Source organism: Balaenoptera physalus (assembly GCF_965194825.1).
Source record: "Balaenoptera physalus genome assembly, chromosome: 3".
NCBI classification, from domain to species: domain Eukaryota; kingdom Metazoa; phylum Chordata; class Mammalia; order Artiodactyla; family Balaenopteridae; genus Balaenoptera; species Balaenoptera physalus.
In genome coordinates this window covers 44,590,811-44,614,105 of record NC_138890.1, presented here as the reverse complement: position 1 = coordinate 44,614,105, position 23,295 = coordinate 44,590,811, and the positions used below count along the sequence as shown (strand labels likewise).

The following is a 23,295-nucleotide window of genomic DNA, read 5'->3' as shown; positions in this document are numbered from 1 at the left end:
CCCAGAGCACAGAGTGCCATTCCTGATCTCTTCCCTGAACTCCTTTCAGGGTATATTGAACATCAGTGACTACAGTGGCTAGTGACTTAACACTTATAGAACCAGATGGAGAGTGACACTGTTTAGCTGGCAGTGTCCCCTCATGGTTATAAATTCAATCATTATTTGGGAGGCAATTCGGGACCATTTTATCCCACGGTGCTAAGAATACTCTTTCTTCAGTCAGGCCAGGATTCTGTTGATCCTCAATTTGCTATTATTGAACTAGGCACTGCTAATAGTAGCTAAAAGTCTCTGGACCACCTGTCTTACTAGTCTGTTATGGTCCAGGCAAAGATTCCCTCTTGTTGCTTCTTCCCATATCGAGAGTTACACTATTACAATCTTGAGTTCATAAAGAAATATATATATATGTGTGTCAATCATTTCAAGTTGCCTAGTCATCATTTTTATCAGAGGCTCAGTCACACGTTTGGTAATGCAAGAAACAACAATCCTGTAAAATATGCAGAATACAAATAATATAGCTAGTAGCATTTATAGGGTCATAAGTAAATATTTAAGCCAAGAGCTTCCATTAGGTGTGGTCCAGTATATTCCCAGCTCATCTGACTCAGTCTCTCCTGTACCAATCGCTATCTTAAAAGTAATGAAATATTGGTATTGTTCATAAGGCACCCAGCCTAATTTCCTAGTATTATTAGGCTGATTATCCTTAGTTTAACTGTTCCCAATATAAGGGAGCTTTTAAACTTAAATGACTTAAATAGTCAAATATCATATGATATGGTAGTCATATAAATCCACCCCATAACTGAAGGAGGGTCCCTCCTAATAAATCAGAAGTTATATTCTTTGACTGAAATTTAGCTTGTTCTTATTGAGCTTGAGTAACTTTAAAAGAAAATTCATATGTATAGCCATGGTCAGAGCAAGTATCATTGATCGGCCAAGTGAGAGGGTCCCATCTAGTAATATCAATAGTAGCTCAAACAGAACTATAACTTCTTTCTTCTAAAATAAATTTCCTAAGGGCCATCCAATTAGAGCCTTGGAGAGGAGAAATTCACCAAGGTAACCCAGAAGTACTGGATGTAGGTAATTGACCATAAACCCAACAATTGGATTAATTTCTAAACTCTGTGTAGGATTTATGCCCATGATAGAAAAACATGGATTTATGCAAAAGTCCAAGAAGTTATTATACAGAATTATATTATATAATTATATTCATGTTTCTATAATTTCAATTGTATGATATTATTATCTAATGTAATTATTATATTGAAAACATGATAAATAATCATAAGGGTCAGGTCTGGCATCTAGGAATAGCCATCTACTTCTGATGTTGTCTTCTTCTTGTCTTGGTGTGAGTGCAGTTTCTCCTCTGTTTGAGCATTGTTTTAAGGTGAGTTTGAGGTCAGCAGTTCTCTCTATAGGCCAGTCCAGTGCAGGGGCCCTTTCTAAGTGGAAAATATGAATCCAAAAGTCAATTTCCTTCAGTCTTTCTGTGCGTGGGCTAGTTAAGAGTACCTGATAAGGGTCCTTCCATCTAGGTTGGAGATAAGCCTTTAAATGATGCCTTTTCCAATATGCATAATCTTCCGGTTATAGTTCATGGGGCATCTGATCTTCATCCAAAGATAGATTACTGTGATAAGCTTCAGAAACAAACTTAGAGTGTCCTTTTAATAATTCAGTTAAACTTTACAATAATGTAACATAACAACAGGGGGCTATCTGGTAAGTGAGTCTTAGGCAGTAAATACAGACCTCAATTAACAACACTAGAATTTAATATCCACTGAAACATAATTTTTCTCTCTAAAATTACCCTGATTTCTATCAAATATAGCCAAATTAAGAGTAATTTGTGGGCAAAAATAAGTCTGGTTTCAATAAACTTGGCCTGATTATTTACATAAGTGTAACTGATCATACGGGCTCTTTTTTAAAATTGGCTTTGCTGGAACTTTTTATAAAGAATCTCAGATTGAATTTCTAAAAGGCTTCTCAAGGCCAGAAAAGCCATCCCAAGGGCTTGCCATCAGATCCCACCTACAGTATCTACAGATTTGGGTGAATTCCTCTCTTCTCAAGGTCCCAAAATATCTTCAGATTCCTGCATCTGTCAGGAGGTGGCCTCCCTTATTCACTTGATAAGGCTGCTAGTAACATAAGGGTTTACAGTTTTGGAGGGATCAGGTAGAAAGAAAAGATAAATGTTTCAGTTCTGCTTACGAAGGTATCATTTGCCAAGTTACTCTAAGTCATAATTAGCCTAAAGGGAAAGGTTTCCTTATATCTGGAAAACAGATTAAAAGGCAGTAATATTTCAGAAAAAAAATTATAAAAATTATAACCATATTGATCAGTTCACTCAGTCCTATGTAACTAATTTCTGATCTTTTGTTAACAGTTTTATGAAGAGTTTTACAAGCCTGTGCTTGTCAAAAGTCCTTTCTATGAATTTTCTTTAAGATGAAGCATTTTTGCAAAGGCATCAGAATCAAACAATAACTGCCTATGAATGACAAAGATTTTAAAAGGCATGGTTAAAGATCTGATTGCAAAAACTACGATGAGATATCACCTCACACCAGTCCCAATGGCTATCATCAAAAAATCCACAAACAATAAATGCTGGAGAGGGTGTGGAGAGACGTGAACCCTCCTACACTGTTGGTGGGAATGTAAATTGGTACAGCCACCATGCAGAACAGTATGGAGGTTCCTTAAAAAACTAAAAATAGAGCTACCATATGACCCTACAATCCCACTCCTGGGCATATATCTGGAGAAAAACATGGTCCGAAAGGATACATGCACCCCCAATGTTCACTGCAGCACTGTTTACAATAGTCAAGACATGGAAGCAACCTAAATGTCCATTGACAGAGGAATGGATAAAGAAGATGTGGTACATATATACAATGGAATATTACTCAGCCATTAAAAAGAATGAAATAGTGCCATTTGCAGCAACATGGATGGACCTAGAGATTGTCATACTGAGTGAGGTAAGTCAGACAGAGAAAGAGAAATATCATATGATATCGCTTATATGCGAATCTAAAAAGAAAAGATACAAATGAAAGTATTTACAAAACAGAAACAAACTCAGACTTAGAGAACAAACTTATGGTTACCTGGGAGAAGGGTGGAGGGAAGGGATAGTTAGGGAGTTTGGGATTGACATGTACACACTGCTATATTTAAAAAGGATAACCAACAAGGACCTACTGTATAGCACAAGGAACTCTGTTCAATGTTATGTGGCAGCCTGGAGGGGAGTTTGGGGGAGAATGGATACATGTATATGTATGGTTGAGTTGCTTTGCTGTGCACCTGAAACTACCACAACATTGTTAATTGGCTATACTCCGATATAAAATAAAAAGTTAAAAAAAAAAAGATCTGATTGTGATGCAATTGGCAAAGAAACTTGTTTCATAACATTTTAAGATAATAATCAGAGTTATGACTGATAACATTTTACTAAGACATACCAGGTTTTTAGGAATTCCAATAATTTCTGGAATATCTATATTAATAACATTTTCCCCCTAAAGTATAGCCTAAGAATGTTTATCACAATTCATTTGAAATGCTTCCCATGTAATTTAACATATCAAATAAGCCTAATTAGTTTAATATTTCTCTCTTTGTTAAGAAGAGAAAACAATTCCCTTGAGGTATTCCAGGGCCTTTTGGAAAACCTCAAAGTTAGATAGAGGTCAAATAAACTTCAATTAGAATGTGATCTTTGGGAAGTTTGCCAAAAATATCAAAAGACTTTAAAACACTTGGCATCATAGGTCACTGTGAAACAATACTTATTCACTTAACCAAGAGACAATAAAAGATTTCAAAGGCAAATATAGAAAGTTATAACAAATTACTTAAAACATAAAGAAAATTTACAATCTGTTATAAAAAGCAGATCAATATTCTAAGAAAACACTCCCCTCTTAATACAGAAAAATACAAATTCAGGTTTTGTACCATTTTACCTTTAATACTGAAATTCATTTGCTCAATTAAATTTATTCTAATCTTAGTTCTGACCACACAAAAAATTTCCCTCTAAAGTTTCTATTTTTTCTCTCAAACCTTCTAAAATTTTCTATACCATATTAATTTGTCTCTTCTTTCCCATTTAGAAATAACTAGCATTAGGACAAAATTATTTTCTTTTTCCTTAACAAAATGCATTTCTATTTCTTATACCTTCTTTTTTCTTGCATACAAAGATGTTTTCCATGTTAACTTAGTAGTCTAATTACATATATTAATTAGAATTCTCAACTTTTAAAAACCTTAATTTCTAGTGAAAACTAAGAAGCAAGCAATTATGAACTGTCTTTTACATTAGCATTCTATAGATTGGCAAACTTTAAATACTACTTATAATTTCTAAAAAACATGTGATTTCTTAAAGAAAATGTCTCCAAATGTATGTGGTGCCAAATGTGTTTATTAATAGTCCTAAATATCTTTAATTTCTCTGCAAAATGATGCCTATATTCAGTAATTAATGTTCCAGTTACCTTATTTTATTTGGGAAGGACATCGATATTTAATAAATTTCCATCACTTAACTTAATTTAGCAAAATTCTAAAGTTTCAAGTTACCTAATATCTAGAGAGACTATTTTCAAGTAGACATTCCTAAAACATAATTATTTCTAAAGAGTTTACCTAAAAGTTCTTATCTCATTTACATTTAATAGACTTATAAAAATTTACATCATACCAAGTTATTTTTCTTGCTGACAGATATAAGAACTTATTCTAGTAAATCTAGGTACAATAAAAGTATTATATTTATGTTGATGGCTCTAAAGACATGTCTATATTAATTAAACCAACAAGCTCTAAATTTTATACCAAATATTAATTTAATACTGAATATTTCCCAGTTCACATGAACCTAAAATTCATCTGGGCTAGTTTATTTTATATTTCTGAGAATTTATATAAGCACTTAATTTCCTTTAAGTCAATTAAATAGAGCTCATTTACAAATTAATTTTGGTAATACTCTCCAGAGGTAGAGACCTATCATATCTATAAGGCACACACAGACATGTAGCTTCATCTTAAAAACTTAGTCACAAATCAGTTATTACAATATAAAACTCACTAGTTTTAAAATAACAGTTGGAATAAGTTGTTTACTTGCTGGAATTTAAAAAAAAGGCTTTCCCCCTTCTTTCTCAGTTTCAGGAATTGGAGATGGTCTAGATAAGATAATAGATCCTGAGAGCCCTGGTAGAACATTTACATCTCAAGGCACAGGGAGAGAAATGCAAGCTTCTGCTAGAAGGACCTGTTCCCTTAGAGTCAGAATTCCTTAAAGATGTAGGCTGACATTCTGAAGCCCCTACTTTAGGAAAGACCTTAGGCCAGCTTCCCACCTAATCACCCAGTACAGACTGCTCCAGTCTCTTTCAACCAAAGTCCTCCAATATCTTTCAACTGGGTGGGGGTGGGGACAGTTAGAGGCAGGTACTTATTATACACCACCAAATAAAACTCAGGATCATCAAGCGATTATCAGGAGGTCTGAGAACCAGGAAGGCCTACTCAAATTCATCTGGAGACGCTGGGGAGGCAGACAGACACAGGGCAATGGGGCCTGCTGGTACCAAGGGCTCTGGATCCTAAGTTCAGTCAAAGGAGAGAAGTCTGCTCTGCATCCCTTCATGGTCCTCAAAACTGTCAACTGAAATAAAAATGCACAATGTGCCTGTCTGAGTTTCTGTTTTATTTGGTGACTTAATAAGGACCAGGAGACAAGCCTCTCAGAGAGCTCTGAGGAACTGCTCCAAAGAGGTGGCGTTGGGGGGGAGGGGAGGTCGGCATGTTTGTGATTTTGGAGCCGTGCAGTCAAGCACACGTCTCGGTAGAAGGTTGCTAGTCACAAGGAATAGCTATCTCAGTTAATGATTTTAGTGCTTTTCTAAGGTCGGAAAGATGAAAAAGAATTTGGATTCATAAAATTTTCTCTTAAAGATACCTATCTGAAGGCCTGTTCTGCCAGTCTCCACAGAGCACAGAGTGCCTCATTCCTGATCTCTGCCCCGAACTCCTTTCAGGGTGTGTTGAAGGTCAGCGACTGTAGTGGCTACTGACTCAATTATTGTAGAGCCAGGTGGGGAGCGACATTCTTTAGATGACACAAGAATTAAGCAAAAATGCAAATCATTATACCTCACCATTCATGCTACAGGATGCAATGTCGCAGACCACATCTTACTGAGTGATATCAGGAGACTGTTTCAGGAAGCAGAGTCTGGACTAGACTTGGGTTCAGATCCCAGCTCTGCCACTTACAAAGCTGGGTATCCCTGTGAGTTATGGAGTTCCTCCAAGCCTTGATTTCTTCCTTTGGAAAATAGCACTAAAAATACTTGCTCTATCTCCCTCAGAGACTTTTCATTATGAGCAAAAGGGCTGTGGGAGAACTTAAAAAACTAAACTTAAATATGCATTGATACTAGCTTAGGTTTTTGGAGAATTTACTGTGTAGCAGCCTCTGTGTCAAGCGCTCACATGAATTTAATCCTCACAGAACCCCTTAGGCAGGTGCTGTTATTAACCCCATTCATGGAAGAGGAAGCTGAGGCTTCCAGAGGTTAAATGAGCCTAGATTCCAGATGAGGTCTTCTGACTTTTGCTCTTAATCATTAAACCATACAAACAAGTATAAGCCTGGCTAGTGTTTCATTAACTCTCCTTCTGGTCTAAAGATTCATTAATTTCCTCTCAGGGAGGCTCTGGTGCTCCGTTTCTAGGCTTCTTGCAGCTCGTGACAGGCTTCCTGGAGAAGCTGATGATGGCCTTGGCATCCTGTGGTCATGGGTCCTGTACTGCCCAGAAATGTAAACCCTGCTCTCTAGCAGCCTCTGAACTCGGAAGAAGCCTAAAGCCTGATGCTGTAAACTGGAGGCCCAAAGACTATATCTGGCCTGCAGAAGTACTTCATACACAGTGTTTAAAATTTTATTTCTTAATTAATAGCCAAAATTTAAAAATCCAGAGAGCTCACGTGAGAACTCAGCTTTTTGTTTTTTGTGAAATAAAATGAGATGGCAACACGTGGCCTGTACCACACTTTCATCTTAGAGTGTGTCCTCTCCAGCTTGCCCCTGCACCAGCCCTGCCTGGGGGTGCTTCAGTCTCTGAAGAAGGCCTTGGTTGGAGGAGGCCCCTGCCTTAGACCTTCCTCCACCTACTTGAACACAAGCCCCTCCTGTCGCTGGGCCTTCACACAGGCTGTCCCCTGAACTATTTGCTGAAAATCACCTCTTCCATAAAACCAAGAGGTATGACCATATGTCTTTAATAGCCTTCCTAGCTTTACGATGCCACGCACTTGAATTCAACTAGGTAACAAGAGGCGTTCTCCCAAGGAATAAGCATATTTCTGGATACCTGCTTTCATCTTGTTCTCTGCCTTTACACACTTGGAGGGGACACTACTGACCCCACTTCAATCACCACCAAAGGGCAGGGGGAAAAATTCTGAAATGCCTCATGCACAAATAGGCCATGCCTTATTTATTTGGGAGACAAAACATTTTATGGCTGCTTTTGTTACACTCTCAGACTTGGCCAAAGCCCAGTAGATCAGTGATAAAAATTTTCTAATTTAATTCAATTCTACCACACTTATTAATATACTGAGGCTAACAGGGCATGATTCAACACACCAAAGATGAAAAAAATCCAGAATTGTGCAATCAGGCAGAGACACAGGTAAGTAAGCAACTAACAAAATTGAGAAGAATGATGTAAACGATAAATATATCATCAGACTGTGTCACTCCTCAACTTACAACCCTCCTATGTTTCTTTCAGGAAAAAAAAAAATCTAACTCCTTACCCAGATTTACAAAGCCCCAGTGATCTGGCCCCTGCCAACCTCTCAGATTTCTTCTACCACTCCCTCCCTGCCCACAGGGCTCCAGCCATATGGGTTTCCTTCAAATGTATCCTTACTTTAGGACCTTTTCCCTACCAGTGCTTCTGCCTAGATCCCCTTCCTTCACCCCATCATTTTCGGATTTCTTCCCTTCATTCTGATCCCTGCTTAAGTGTCACTTTCTCAGACATCCCCCTGGTCCCTCTATCTAAAGTAGCCAACCAGTCACTGTCTGTCTCAGTTCTCTACATTTATTACCTTGTTTCCTGTGATATATATTGTGTACATGTGTGTATGTATGTATGTGTGTGTGTGTGCGTGTGAGATCCATCTCTCTTTCCTCTTGTACAGTGATATCCAATAGAACTGTCTGTGATGCTGGAGTTATTCTATATGGGTGTCGTGCAAGCACTTGTAATGTGGCCAGTACAACTAAGGAATTAATTTTTTTTCCATTTAACTTGATTTACCTTTAAGTTTAAATAGCCAAACATGGCTACTGTGTTGGACAGCACTCAACACTAGACCATAAACCCCTTCAAGGCAGGCCTCCACCTTTCATTCTCTGCTCTATCCCTGAAAACTTTTTAGGGACCCAATAGGTATCGACTGAATAAATTATGGAAGCACAAAGGCACAGGGAGAGACCGTTCATTGACTGAGGGGGTGAGAGGGAGAAATGGGAGGAAATCTCTTTAAAAAGTGACATGTGAGCTTCACAGCTGGAGAATGGGGAAGGGGCAGAGGGTGTTTTAAGTGGAGGAAATGATGAGCAAGAGCCAAGATAGGGACACAGAACCAAGGCTCTGAGATGTGAAATAACTGTACAGTTCCATAGGATTGGATTTTCTGACAAGCCCATTTCCCACGAGAGCCCCCACTATGTCCTAAAGGCTCCCAAACAGCACAATGGATTTTTTTGTTTTTTAATTTGAGCTGTTCAACCTCCATCAATCGCTACTCTCTAGAGTCAATTTTGTGACCCTTCGAAGGATACATCCCAGTTGAGGCATAGGCTCAGGCAGCAAACATGAATTTCCAGCTGCTTACTCCACAGGAAAAGGAGCCCCAGTGCAGGCACAGAGGAGTGATGGGGTCAGGCTCACCTTTGAGAAGGAATGCTGGGGCTGCTAGGCTGAGAAGCATGAGAACCTGTCAGGAGGCTATTGTAGTATTTCAGGAGAGAGGAGGGGAGAGCAGCTCAGGCTCTGGATGTTTCAAAACAGCAGGATTTCCTGCAGGGTGTGGAGCAGCAACCTAAAGATGACTGCAAGCGATTTTGGCCTGAGCAACTGGAAAGACCGGAGGTGCCACCAGCTGAGACAAGGGAAGCTGTGTGTAACACAGTTTGGAAGGAAACATTGTGGATTTTGGACATGTTCAGTTTGAGCTTCCTTAGACCTCCAAGTGGAGACTGTTAGAGTTCAGGAGAGGGGTCTGGGCTCAAGGTACATATTTGAGAGTCATCGGCACAGAAATGGGATTTTAAAGCCATGAACCAGAGTTGATGCTCAGGGAATGCCCTCGGCTTAGGGACTAGGTCCTGGGGCCTTCTGCAAAAGGTGGAGGTGGAAGAGGCACCAACACACACACAGGAGCAAACCAAGGAAGCAGGAGGAAAGGTAAAATGTAAATGGGATCCTTGTGCAGTCAAGTAAAGCAAATGCATTAACAAAGAGGCAATGATCATGAATCAAATGCTGCAAAGGCAAGGGATGAGATTTGCCTATAGGACAGAGCAACATGGAAATCATTAATGACCTTGATAAAAGCAGTTTCGGTGAAGAGTAGTTGAATGATTGTTCACCTTCCCTATGTATGTTACATCTCAGGAAAAAGGTTTAATGGAATGTGAAAGTCAAAAGAGAATTAAAAATTGAAGACAGGGAACTCTTTCAAGGAGTTTTGCATCCAAAAAATAATAATAATAATAATAAGGAAGGGGAAGTTTGGAAGTAGGGTCAAGAGAAAGTTTTCTTAAGATGACTCAGTGGAAGAAGTATTGATTTGGGAGAGGTAAAATGTGCGGAGCAATAGAGGGACAGAATTCATAGTCCAATTAGGGAATTCTGCTTTCACACGACCAGGGATAGCACATTGGACTAGGGACTCAAGCATGACCACTTGGAAGCACTGAGCTGCCACTGGATGTAGGGGTCATAAAAGCAAGACCAGCCCAAGAAGCCCACGCTCTCCAGCTACCTGCAGCTGCCGGATATGGGGGAGGACCCACATCTGAGGATAGCTATTTTTTAAACCTTCTCCAGTGTCTAAATAATCCAATCATCTTCCCCACCTTAAAGCATTCAATGGTTTCCCAAGGCCAAATTCCAAACTCTAAAAGCTGCCCACCTCCCCAAACTGGCCACACCCTTCTATGCCAAGCCTCACAAAACTCCAACCAAGTCAAACTTTTGTACTTGCTAATATTTGCAAGATCAAGTTTCTAACACATACAAGAATACTACCAAATCTGCAAAAGTCAGAAGCCAATACTAGGCTCCTCCTTCACACTTTACACATATTTTAAATGTACAAATCACAGACGTCGATGAACAAAACTGCTAATATAGCTATGCTCTAGACACACATACTCCCATTTCCACGATATTGTATAACACCCATCTAACAGATGAGAGGCTCAGCAAATGGATGCATTGACGCTTAAGTCACACAGCTTTCTTTTTTTTTTTTTTTTTGGCCCTGCCACGTGGCATGCAGGATCTTACTTCCCTGACAAGGGATCGACTCCATGCCCCCTGCAGTGGAAGCTCGGAGCCCTAACCACTAGACCGCCAGGGAATTCCCCACACAGCTTTCAAGAGAGCCTCAATAAGTATGCCTTCCTCCAAAGGTACCAATTCATTCTGCTGAGGTTTCTTTTTCCCCTCTGCTCCCCTCAATGATGTTGCCCAGGAAAAGCTTAAACAATTCCAATGTGTAAGTCCATGATTCCATTTAAATGAGAACCTATCTCCCAAGAAACCCAAATCTATTTTATATGAATTACCCCAATTTCTATTGGCTCAGTCATCATTGTCCTAAGACCCCATATAATACTGAGAAAGTCCAAGCAGCAAAGTTCCAGTTTTCTCTTCAGCATAAGTTTCCAGAGAATTTACTTACCAGTGAGTTAAGAGGTAGTTTTCCAGCTCCTCTGGTGGTCTGTCACTGATTCCTTCTCTTTTCTCTTTATGGATAAGATGGAATTCTATTCCTTATCTCTTTGCCACACCTTTACATAAGAATGTTGGGAAGTATCTTTAAAAGTCAAGCTTCTCCAGTCTGTCAGTCTTTTTGCTGGATTTGATCCACTTACTAAATAGATTACCGGGAGATCTTAGTGAGCTGGAACAGTAATTGTTCTCTGCTAGGCTGCTTTTATTTTTTATTGAAGTATATTTGATGTACAATATTATATAAGTTACAGGTGTACAATGCAGTGATTCACAATTTTTAAAGGTTGTAATCCATTTAGAGTCCTTATAAAATATTGGCTACATTCCCTGTGTTGTACAATATATCCATGTAGCTTATTTTATACCTAATAGTTTATACCTCTTAATCTCCTGCCCCTATATTGCCCCTCTCCCTTTCCCTCTCTCCACTGGTAACTACTAGTTTGTTCTCTATATTTGTGAGTCTGTTTCCTTTTTGGTTATATTGACTAGTCTGTTTTATTTTTTAGATTCCATATATAAGTGATATCATACAGTATTTGTCTTTCTCTGTCTGGCCTATTTCACTTAGGATAATACCCTCCAAGTCCATCCATGTTGTTGCAAATGGCAAAATTTTATTATTTTTTATGTCTGAGTAGTATTCCATTGTGTGTGTGTGTGTGTGTGTATATATATATATATATATATATATATATATACATATATATATATACATATATATATATATATATATATACACACACACACACCCCATATCTTCTTTATCCATTCATCTGCTGATGGACACTTAGGTTGCTTCCATATCTTGGCAACTGTAAATAATGTTGCTATGAATATGGCGGTGCATGTATCTTTTTGAATTATTGTTTTTGGTTTTTTTTTTCAGATTTATACTAAGGAGTGGAATTGCTGGGTCATATGGTAGTTCTATTTTTAGTTTTTTAGAAACCTCCATACTGTTTTCCACAGAGGCTGCACCAATTTACATTCCCACCAATAGTGTATGAGGGTTCTCTTTTCTCCACATCCTCACCAACATTTTTTGTTGTTGTTGTTCTTTTTGATGATAGGCATTCTGACAGGTGTGAGGTGATACCTCATTGTGGTTTTGACTTGCATTTCCCTGATGATAAGCAATGTTGAACATCTTTTCATGTGCCTATCGGCCAACTGCATGTCCTCTTTGGAAAAATGTCTATTCAGGTCTTCTGCCCATTTTTTAATATGGTTGTTTGTTTTTTTGATGTTGAGTTGTATGAGTTTATATATTTTGGATATTAACCCCTTATAGGTCATATCACTTGCAAATATTTTCTCCCATTCACTATGTTGTCTTTTTGTTTTGTAATGGTTTCCTTTGCTGTGCAAAAGCTTTTAAGTTTAATTAGTTCCCATTTGTTTATTTTTGCTTTTATTTCTGTTGCCTTAGGAGCAGATGCAAGAAAATATTGCTACATTTTATGTCAAATAGTGTTCTGCCCATGTGTTCCTCTGGGAGTTTTATGGTTTCTGGTCTTACATTGAGGTCTTTAACCCATTTTGAGTTTATTTTTGTATGTGGTGTTAAAGAATGTTCTAATTTCATTCTTTGACACGTAGCTGTCCAGTTTTCCCAGCACCACTTATTGAAGACTGTCTTTTCACCATTGTATATTCTTACCTCCTTTGTCATAGATTAATTGACTATAAGTGTGTGGATTTATTTCTGGGCTCTCTATTCTCTGCCATTGATCTATGTGTCTATTTTTGAGCCAGTACCATAGTGTTTTGATTACTGTAGCTTTGTAGCATAGTCTGAAGTCAGGTAGTGTGATTCCTCCACCTCTAGTCTTCTTTCTCAAGACTGTTTTGGCAATTTGGGGTCTTTCATATTTCCATATAAATTTTTAAATTGTTTCTAGTTCTTTGAAAGATGCCATTGGTATTTTGGTAGGGATTGTATTGAATCTGTAGATTGCATTGGGTAGTATGATCATTTTAACAATATTAATTCTTCCAGTCCAAGAACACAGTATAACTTTCCATCTGTGTCATCTTCAGTAGTTTTCCAAGTACAGGTCTTTCACCTCCTTAGGCAGTTTTATTCCTAGGTATTTTTATTACTTTTGATGTAGGATGTTTTCAAAAGATTCAATACAGGTCTTAATTTGAGGTTGGACTATAGGCCTGAAAAGTCATATGGACTTTGAGACTGTTTATACATGAAGGGACCTTTAACTACCTGGAGCCAAACCCCTTGATTTATATGTGAATAAACTGAGGACCAAAGAGAGGAATAGAGAAGAGGACCCTTAGAAGTCACTTGGGGCAGATGCAGAAGTGAGAGTCAGGTTCTTCTCCCTCAACAAACATTATTCCACCAAATATTTATCGAGCACACCATACTAAGCAGTGGAACATTCTAAGTAGACAAAGCAAACCTAGAGTCTCTACCCTTGAAATTTTAGGAAAACAAGTCACCACCTTCAGTAAGAATGAAGTCATCATAGAAAACAAATTTAGGGTTACCAAAGGGGAAAGTGAGGGGATAAATTAGGAGTATCGGATTAACAGATACACACTACTATATATAAAATAGATAAACAACAAGGATTTACTGTACAGCACAGGAAACTAGATTCATTATCTTGTAATAACCTATAATGGAAAATAATCTGAAATACACACACACACACATATATAATATATATATACTGAATCACTTTGCTGTACACCTGAAACTAACACAATATTGTAAATCAACTATACTTCAATTTAAAAAAAAGAATGGAGTCGAGCTACACTGTGCCCCAATACAATTTATATAACATGATATAAATTGTATATCAGATATTAATACCATGTCCATTGATGCTTCGGGTTTTGAAGTTGTGAGTGACGAGGATGTCAGAAAATGGAATGTGAGCTGAGCTCCTGCTCACACAGCTAGAGGGCACTGCCTTGTGTAAAGCAGAACGTCTCCCCAAGAACTTATGAGATGATAGGTCCTTTTTCTTCCTTCCCAAAACCAAAACAATGCTTTCTACTTAAAAACGTTGACAACAGATTTGTTTTGGGATGAAAACTTTCAGTTTTAGCCAGTGTGCCTTGCTGCAATAACACATGATTGTGAGCCATTTCCTCTACATCCATTTTAGGGAAGATGGGTGGATCAAAAAAACATAATAGCATTGGGTTTTTATCAGATAGGGTTAGGGGAATTTTCTAAAGGACGCAGCAGTCTCCCAAACCAAGACCACTGCATGACTTGGGCACCAGTTGAACTCCTGTGCTAGTAGCAATTATTCAAAATGTATGCTGAGCTCTGTCAAAACCTTTGTCAAAGCACCCTGTTGGTGGTGAGCATTGGGACTTAACACAGTGTTGACAGAACCCTCTGCTTGTTAACTATCTATGTTGATAAAGAATGTCGACATTTTATTGGGACACTCCCATGGAACTATTTCCAAGAAATAGTAAGTGAAAAAAACAATTCTATTTCATGCGAACCCATTTTTGTGAAACACTGCGACAGAATGACAATGTATGTATATGCATATGTACCTGTATGGAAATGTCACAGGAAAGATGTATGTGGATACAGATCAGACTATTCAGAGTGTCCTCTCTGGTAGGGAAGCATGCTGAGGCAAGGGGGACTTTCAGTTGAAGGCTATACATTTATGTATCATTTGAGCATTTTACAACAAGAATGTACCAATGCACTGCTTATATAATACACGTAAAGGGTTTTAACTAAAGAAAACAAAAAACACATCCCAAAACTGCAGGTTCTTACAAAAGTGGAAGTCTTTTACATTCGTGTAACGTGTTTTTCATAGCCTAATTACAACCATCCTTTTACTTATCCCAGATAGACAGAAAAGAAAGCAATTTAAGTTGCCTAAAGCAACATTCAGACATCACCAAGCCTCCAGAAAGATGAACGATTATAAAATAATGCTTTAATAAATATACAAGGGCTTACACTGCAAAACAGATGTTTTTCTACAAAGTAGAAAATACATCGGGTCACTATATGTTTTTTGGAGGTCCGCTGTTGGAATCCATGTCACCTGTATCACTTAATTCATTCACCCAATTAATATTTATTGAGCATCTGCTATGTGCCAGGCTATCCTTATTCAATGAGAGTCAGCTGGAATTTTATAGAGCTAAATTAAAGAAGTGGTAAAGACAAGGATTAGTATTTTCAGGAAAAAGAAAAAAAAATCACCAAAAACTGCCTTTCTGCATCACTCAGAATCTAGTATGCAGGTCTGCCAATGCTTATTGCCTTTTATTATAATCATTTGCTTGGCCATCATGCTGTCCTGATGGGCTCTGACTTCCTTGAAGGAAAAACAAATCTTTGTAGTATCTGTGGTGCCTGTACTGTGGCTTGAGTCTGCAGTACAGCAGGCATACATTCATTCATTCAATCCATCTACAAATATTTATTTGGCACCCACTACAGGTCAGGCATTGCACTAGGTCCTTAAGATATAAGATAAGTGACAGTTACTTTCCAGTTGAGGGTTGGGGGAGACAAATCACAAAAATGTAAACAATTAGAATTTCAGATTCAAACAAACTATGTAGGGAATAAACTGGAATAGAGGTGGGCAGGTTGGCACTTTTGATAGGGTGTTCAGGGAAAGCTCTTAGATGATATTTAAGCTGGAAACTCAAAGATGAGAAAGAGGCAGCTCTGCAAACAGTCTGAAAGAAGCATTCTAAACAGAGGGACACAAGTTCACTGAAAAAGGTGCTGGAACCAGAAAGGACTTCGTCTGTTCTAGAAGCAGAAAGGAAACCAGTGTGGATGAAACAAAAAAAAAGGAGGGGTTGGTGAGGTCAGAAGAAATCCAGGCCCTGGCGAAGCTGTTGAAAGGTTTTAAATAACAGAGTAATTGAACCTGGTTGATGAGTTTTAAAAAAGAAAAAGAAAATACTTAGGCTGCTGTGTGAGGAGAACAAACTATTAGGAAAGCAAAAGTGGAACTGGATGGATGGAATGGAGGGAGGGGAGTAGGGAGGGAGGAAATAAATGAGTGAATAAATATTAACTGTGACTACAAAGGAGTAAGGCCTACGAGAGTCACTAGGCCTAGTTATTTTAGCTTAAACTGATTCTTAAGTCAAATTTCAAAAACCAAAAACAAATTACTTTGAGTGAAAGGAACACTGTTGAAATAAATTGCTTTCTAAAATGACTGCCTTGAGAAAGATAATATGCATTTAGTAATACACTGACTGGTATATTTGTTCAAAAATATACTACTGTTCTATTGTCATGATACTTCAAATACAATCACATCCTTTGACACATTCAGCATTTCCATATTCAGAATCATATACGTTGGAAGTACACAAATGCACATAGGTTTCCAAATAAAGTATGTTCCTTGCAGCCTTATTTGAAATGGGGAAAAAAAAAACCCAACTAAACATCTATGCATGCGGAAGTGATTTAATAGGTTATGCACATTTGTTCTACTTAATACTACATAGCTATCTAAGTAAAGGCTGTTGTCCCATTCTGACATGGAGCGATGGTCTTCTATAAGCAGTGGAAAAAATTAGGTTACCGTGTGTGCGTGCGTGTGTGTGTGTGTGTGTGTGTATATGAGAGAGAAAATAGAGAATGGCCTGGAACTTTGCTAATTCTAGAGCCAATAGCCACGTGCGGCTATTGAGCACTTAAAATGTGACTAGTCAGAATGGAGATGTGCTCTAAATGGAAAATACTCACTGGATTGTGAAGACTTAAAATGAAAAACAACAACAACAACACTGTATTTCTACTGGACAGTGCTGGCCTAGAAGGATTGTTCCTGTGGAGTAGGACTGGGGAGAAATTTTGATAGAGAGGACAAGGAATAGGGACTTTCACCTTTAATTTAAACTCTATTTTTCAAAAAGCACTTAATTTAAAATTTTAAAAGCCAGTAGTAGGAATCCAAGCAAAATTTGTAGTTTAGTTAATAGTCATGTGCCAATGTTAAGATCTTAGTTTTGACAAATGGTACCATGGTTATATAAGCTGTTAACTGAAAAAACTGCTGAATACAGGAACTCTTTGTACTATCATTGCAATTTTTTGGCAAATCTCAAATTATTTCAAAATACAAACCTAAAAAAAAAAAAAGGGAAACAAGCACTCCAACAAGATGTATTTTCTGCTTAGAGATTCTTACTCAGAGTCTCAACGTACTGTAAAGTAATTGGCTCCAAGTTAGCTTGCCCGCCCAGAGTTCCTTGTAAACACATTTGCTTGAAATAAGGCAGCTAGGATAACTAAATGTCATATTCCTTAGTTCTCACCTGAAATTCCATCTATTCAGAAAACTCCTTTCTTCCGTGGTGGTTAGAAGCTGTCTGGCTGCTGCTTAGCTACCAGGAATTTTTGTTGGAGTAGGAGGCTTGCTGGAGAGAACAGGAAAGGCGCCACCCCTCTGAGGACTTCACTGAGGCCTGGGCAGCTGGCAGCTTTCAAAGCCCCTCACCATTGGCTCCTTGCTTCAGCCCTCAGATTAAGGTCAAGAGATTTTTGCTAAGATCTTGTGGTGAACTTTGGGATAAAGAAATGAATCAAAAATCTACATTATAACAACCTTCACCTATATTTTTACAGTTGTTACTTTTTACTTAAGGGTTTCCAGAACAAGAACTAAATTCTGCATGCAAGTGAAGAGGAATGGCAAGTAAAACTGGGTAATAAAATTTAAAACAGATTCGATATAGATATATGGATATTTCAGAACTGACCAAAAGAAGATAACACTGCATTGGAGCGTGAAATATTTCTATTTTACACGAACTAGGTGTAAAATGCATGAAAAAGTACAATTTCAAAATGTAGAAATTACAAAGGACATGTCAACTTATCATGAAGCAGGTTGTTAAGTATAGACTATAAAGCTATAATAAAATATTTTCCAAAGGTGACCCACCCACAAAACAATTATATTAAAATAATGTGGGTATTTAAATAGATGTCCCAGTGCCACCACCACACCTGAATAGCTTAAATAACTTTTTTTTTTTTTTAAACATCACTGCTTTCTCTGGAAAAAGAGTCACACCATAAGCAGAAGGAGTTTGACCAAGAATTTACAAAAGAAAACTACTACTAATAAAAGAGTAACTTGGAATGATCTTTATAATTACAGTCAATACAACTGAAAAAAAAGATATTAGAGGATCTAGAATCCTGAAACTCACATTTCTGACTCATATTGCTCCATTGCGTAGGTCTTCCACTGAAAATAGGCCAAAATCTGAGCCCTCCTGAAGCTTGAAAACCCTCCAACCAAGTGTTCCAGCTGCCCCTCTCCTTTTTCCCATTCCCCAACTGAGCCCCAGAAAAGGATGACAAAAATCTTAAAAATTACAGCACTAAGGGCATCTCTACTTACCTCGAGAAAGACCTTCTCAGTAGAAATCTGGACACAAAATTAATTTGTATTCAGTTTTTTTTTTAATTCAAACTTAAATGAGAATTAAATGTATATGGGACTAGGCATGAGGGGATGCCCCCAAATAAATTAATGACAGGTTAAACCACTTAGAATTTCTGCCTGGGGAATTCTAACACCAGAAGTGATAGGCAGTTAAAACATGGTAAGACCTTAGTTTTTCAGTCTGAAGACATCAGGGAGCCTCTTCCTGTACTGTGGGTCTCTATGGCAGAGCTCTGGAAGAAAAATCCTAAGCACTTCTAAGAGCAAACCGCACATTCAATCTTTTTACATTGTTTTTAATTCAGTGACCACTTGTCATCGCCCAGACCCCTTGGGGTAGCTTGATAGTTTGTTACCTTTTCTGCCATCTTCCGTATTACAAATAATTGATGTAGAGTGGATCCTACCCTGAAAACCAGGGTTCCAATCTCTGCTGGAACACTCTAGACATGTCTACAGTGCTGGCACACTCTACTGCCCACCTTGACCTTGAACTTAACTTATCCAAGTCTTCATTTCTTTCTATGAGGAGGAGGGTGGACAGGAAAACATTGCTACAGTATTTAAATCTATTTTTTTATTACAAAAAATGGATAAAATAATTCAAATTATAGAAGCACATAAAAGCAAAAAGTGAAACTCTATCTTTTGACTATTTGCCCCTGTGGAATAACCATATTATTTTGGGAATATTCTTCCAGATTATTTAAAGGCAAAAAAAAAAAAATTAGCATTAACTATATATACTATTCTAGAACGTTTTTTTTTCTTTTGACTTAGCAATATAGATTTCTCCTTTGACAAGTAACACAAGGTCTGTGAGAGTCGGGATCTTGCCTGTTTCCTTCACTGCTATATTTCTGGGAACTAAAACAGTGTCTGGCACAAAGTGGGTGACAAAAAATGTTCACTGAAAGAATGAATGAATGAATGAATGAATGAAATCATCCTTCCTGTCAGATCAATCAGAAGTTCTATGGGGTCAGGGATGTGTCTATTTGCTCTTTATCTATGATCCCAGCACCAGAGAACTTGGCACAGAGTAAGCACTTAATATTTGTTGAATTAGCAAAACAGCTCAATGATGAAACCACCTAATTTTTTTTACTTGTGCCAGTGTGTTGACATACCACAATAACCAATTATTCCCCAACTGATGGAAAACATCTCTCACAAACACCATTGCAATGATCGTCCTTGTATACATATCCTTGTGTAAAGATTTTTGCAGAGTAAGAATCCCTTTTGTGGGGCAATCATTGATCTGGTCCATATGTTTTCTGTGGTCCCTTCCCTCTAGAATTTCATAAATTTAAAACACTTAATTTTTCAGCTTGTTTAAAAGCTACTGCCTGGAACTTTGCAAAATGATCTCCCTTACAAATCTCCCTGTAGAAAGCCAGTGCTTCCCAATACCGCCCAGATGCAGCCCAAACACTGTAACAGACAGGCTGCCCGCATCCTTGGTGACCAACATCTCCTGCATGCAACGCAGTAGCAGCTCAGTCATCACCTGGGGAAGGCAGTTTTCAGGCAGCGACAGGTCCCTATTGTTGATTCATTCAGCAGAAAGGGGAAAAAAGACAATAACACACTTCCAAGGGCCTGAGTTGGGAGAGGATGCTGAGAAGAGCAGATGCTGGACAAGAGCAGAAACGGGAGCTTAGGAGTATTTTCGAGTTCCCCAACAAGTGAAGCTCTATCTGAGCTCTCCAGTGGAAAAGTCTTCCCAGAAATCTACCTTTCTGCTTCCTTAATTTTTTCACTCCAAAGATATTTAGTAAATTTCTATCAGTATTATGCGTCAGAGCTGTGCCAAGACTGGGGAGGAAGCAAATAGGCAAGATAGACCTACTCTCTACCATCTTGGAACTGAAGCTTAAGGACCATTGTGTTTCCATCAGGGGATCTGACATGGATAAATACAGATGGCTGGAGCCCTTTACCTACTTTCCACCAGGAAACAGAATTTGTGTCCCAGTCATTGCTTCTTCTTTTGTGAAAAACACAGCTCCACTTCTCTCCATGAATGGAGAAGTTGGTCAGAGATCTTTCCCTCTGAGTGCACCCTAAGCAAAACCTGTCAACACACACCGAGCGTACTTCCTTTTTCTCCAGAAGCACCTGCCACACCGCAGGCCTTGCTGGGCAGTCTTCTTAACTTAGGCCAAGGAGAGCTGCGCACTGGCACATACTGTCACAGAGTCAACATTCAAAGAAGCATAAACCTTGAGACTCAAAGGGAACCTTCAAGACTATCTACTCCTACTCCAATAGTTTCCTAACCTGCTACGGTGCACAGAGCTCTTTGAGCATCGGCGGTCCCTTTAGACTTCCTGTACCGACAAAGACACGCACGTATCTCAGCACATAATTTCCCCTGTATTTTCAGGAGCTTCATGGACACACCATATAACTGAATATCTGGAATTCCAGAGACCCCATATTAAGAATTCCTACTCTCTATAAAAGCCCATTTGAGCTCTAATGCCCTGACTAGCAGTCTCCGAGTTGGGTGGCGGGAACACAGAGGCAATGTTGTGCCTGTCTAAGTACAATGCTGGTCCCAGTTCAATCCTCGGGTGAGCTACTTATCTTTAGAACATGGAGAAACTCTGCTCGGTGGCCAAGGACAGAACCTCTAAAACCAGTCAGGTGAGCCATCTCATAGTTTTCAAAGAAGATAACACCGAACCCCAAAAGGAAGTGGTGAATCCGGTGGCGCTGGAAGACAACAGCCCAGGGGTGGTCAGGACTGCTGCCCACTGCGGACGGGGCAGTGATACGCGTATGGATCCTCCATTTCATACGCGTTCTCCTCAATGATATAGATGTTTTCCTCTGCGTGCGTCCCCTCTCCTGCTGTACTCACTAACCCCGAGGGAGGGAGGCTGGCCAAAGTGACGAGGCTGTGGAAATAAAGTGATGCGGTTGAGTTAAGCATTTCCCAGGCAACATGGAATAGAGTTAAGAGAATGGGCTTTGCTGAAGAGATAGCCACCAAGGCGGTATATGATCCTTGATCAGGTCCTGACTAGGCGGGGGAAACATAAAAGAGTAATGAAAATAGTCTGGGGAATAACTGCACAAATTCAAATTAATCTGAATTTTCTTAGGTATAAAAATGGCCTTGTGTTATCTAAGAGAATATCCTTATTCTGAGGAAGTGCAGACTGAAGTGTTTAGGTGAAGTGTCAAGATGTCTGAAACACCTTTACAAATGGTTCAGAAAAAAAAAAATGTGTATGTAAATAGAGAAACAGATAAAGCAAATGTGACAAAATATTAAATGACACGCTTAAGTGAAGGGTTCTACTGTTCCTTGCACTATTATTTCAATTATTATGTCGGCTTGAACAATTTCAGAAAGTAAAAGAAATGAATGTGTTATGGATCCAATGAGACTTGAGTTTGAATCCTGCCTCTGTTGCTTACCATCCATATGATCTTGGGTAAGTTGGATTTGCTTTTTCATTTATTCATTCAAGAACTATTTATATACATATATATATAAATTATATATATTTTTTCAGAACTATTTAACGTGTTATATACTGTTCTATGCATCAAGAGATGCAACAGTGCACAAAACACAAAAATCCCCTAGAGGATGTATATTAGTAATTAGTATATTAGTAAATAGTGTCTCAGGGTCCTCATCTATAAAATGGGAATAAGTACTCTATCTCACAGGGCTTCTGTAAGGAATGTTTATTCATTCAATCCTCAAATATTAAATGCATACTAAGAGTCAGGTGTGTGCTAGGGGATACAGTTGTTAATGTGGCAGACAAGTTCCTAATTTTCTATGGAGTTTACATTTATAGGTGGAGATGAACATTAACCAAATAATTTCATAAAGAATGAATTATTGCATGTAAATATTACCTATTGATATTACCACATTTCAAGTTTCAGCTCTAATAAAGAATACTGACACAGATAATATAAAGCCATTGATAATTAAATATTTTATTTGGTCTTATTTGACTTTTTTACTGCAGACTATTTTGTCTTCATAACTATACTATCTAGATTTAGTCTAAAATTATTAGTGGTTTAGAGAGTATGCAGTGGACAGAATCACTTTTTTCTTGAAAGTTTTTAGAACAATACCTATGGTTAGGCCTCATCCCCAAAGATTCTGATTTATTTGCTCTGGGGTTGACAATAGTATGTTTAAGTGCCCTGGATGATTCTAATAGGCAATCAGAGTTAAGAAGAGCTGGGCTGGGTTGTAAAAGCCCTGAGAGTAGATTCTGAGTTTCTTGCTCACATCTGTAAACCAGTGGCCACCCAAAACCTGGATGTAGTAAGTACTCAATCAGCTGAAGGGTCAGTTCACTGAAAAAGCCCATTAATCAGAAATATATAAGCATTTCCTATCAATGGGAGACAAATTCTGTACCTTAACTTTAGGACTAAAGAAACTAGAGGGATTAGGGATCAAGAATAAAACCAAGCAACATGTTAAATTTGCATTCCATAAATCTAGGCCTAAAGCAAAAAGGAAGTAGTAAAAATTTAGATCCCAAAGTCTCAGGGCAGGACTTCTAAGAGCAAAGATCAAAGCCCAGATTAGAGTAGGAATATCCAAGATTCCCACCTTCCACTACTGCATGCATTATTCTTACCTTAAATTGTGTATCTTCTCTTTGCTATCAGAATACCCTAGGTAAAAAGGCAAAGAAAAGTCAATTTAAAATGCTTTCATAAAATAAATGAGATAAATAAA

At 38.3% G+C, this 23,295-nt stretch overlaps 2 protein-coding genes across 9 annotated transcripts in view; both read right to left on the bottom strand.

Moving 5' to 3' along the window:
• The window catches only part of HAVCR1 (hepatitis A virus cellular receptor 1), a 47,206-nt gene extending 29,686 nt beyond the window's left edge, over positions 1-17,520 (bottom strand). For 2 of the 5 annotated variants that reach the window (XM_082453929.1, XM_082453933.1), the window contains exon 1: positions 17,422-17,520. In XM_082453929.1, coding sequence (XP_082310055.1) covers positions 17,422-17,433 — 12 coding nt within the window. In that variant the 5' untranslated portion in view covers positions 17,434-17,520. Of the gene's footprint in view, positions 1-1,536; positions 4,327-9,039; positions 9,914-17,421 lie in introns of those variants that run through there. The other 3 variants (XM_082453931.1, XM_082453930.1, XM_082453932.1) reach the window with 3 other exon arrangements.
• Positions 10,612-23,295, bottom strand: part of HAVCR2 (hepatitis A virus cellular receptor 2) — a 41,455-nt gene continuing 28,771 nt past the window's right edge. For all 4 annotated transcript variants that reach the window (XM_082453942.1, XM_082453945.1, XM_082453943.1 and 1 more), the window contains 2 exons: positions 23,195-23,231; positions 10,612-21,469 (listed from right to left, as the gene is read on the bottom strand). In XM_082453942.1, the coding sequence (XP_082310068.1) occupies positions 21,310-21,469; positions 23,195-23,231 (197 nt within the window). In that variant the 3' untranslated portion in view covers positions 10,612-21,309. The remainder of the gene's footprint in view (positions 21,470-23,194; positions 23,232-23,295) is intronic.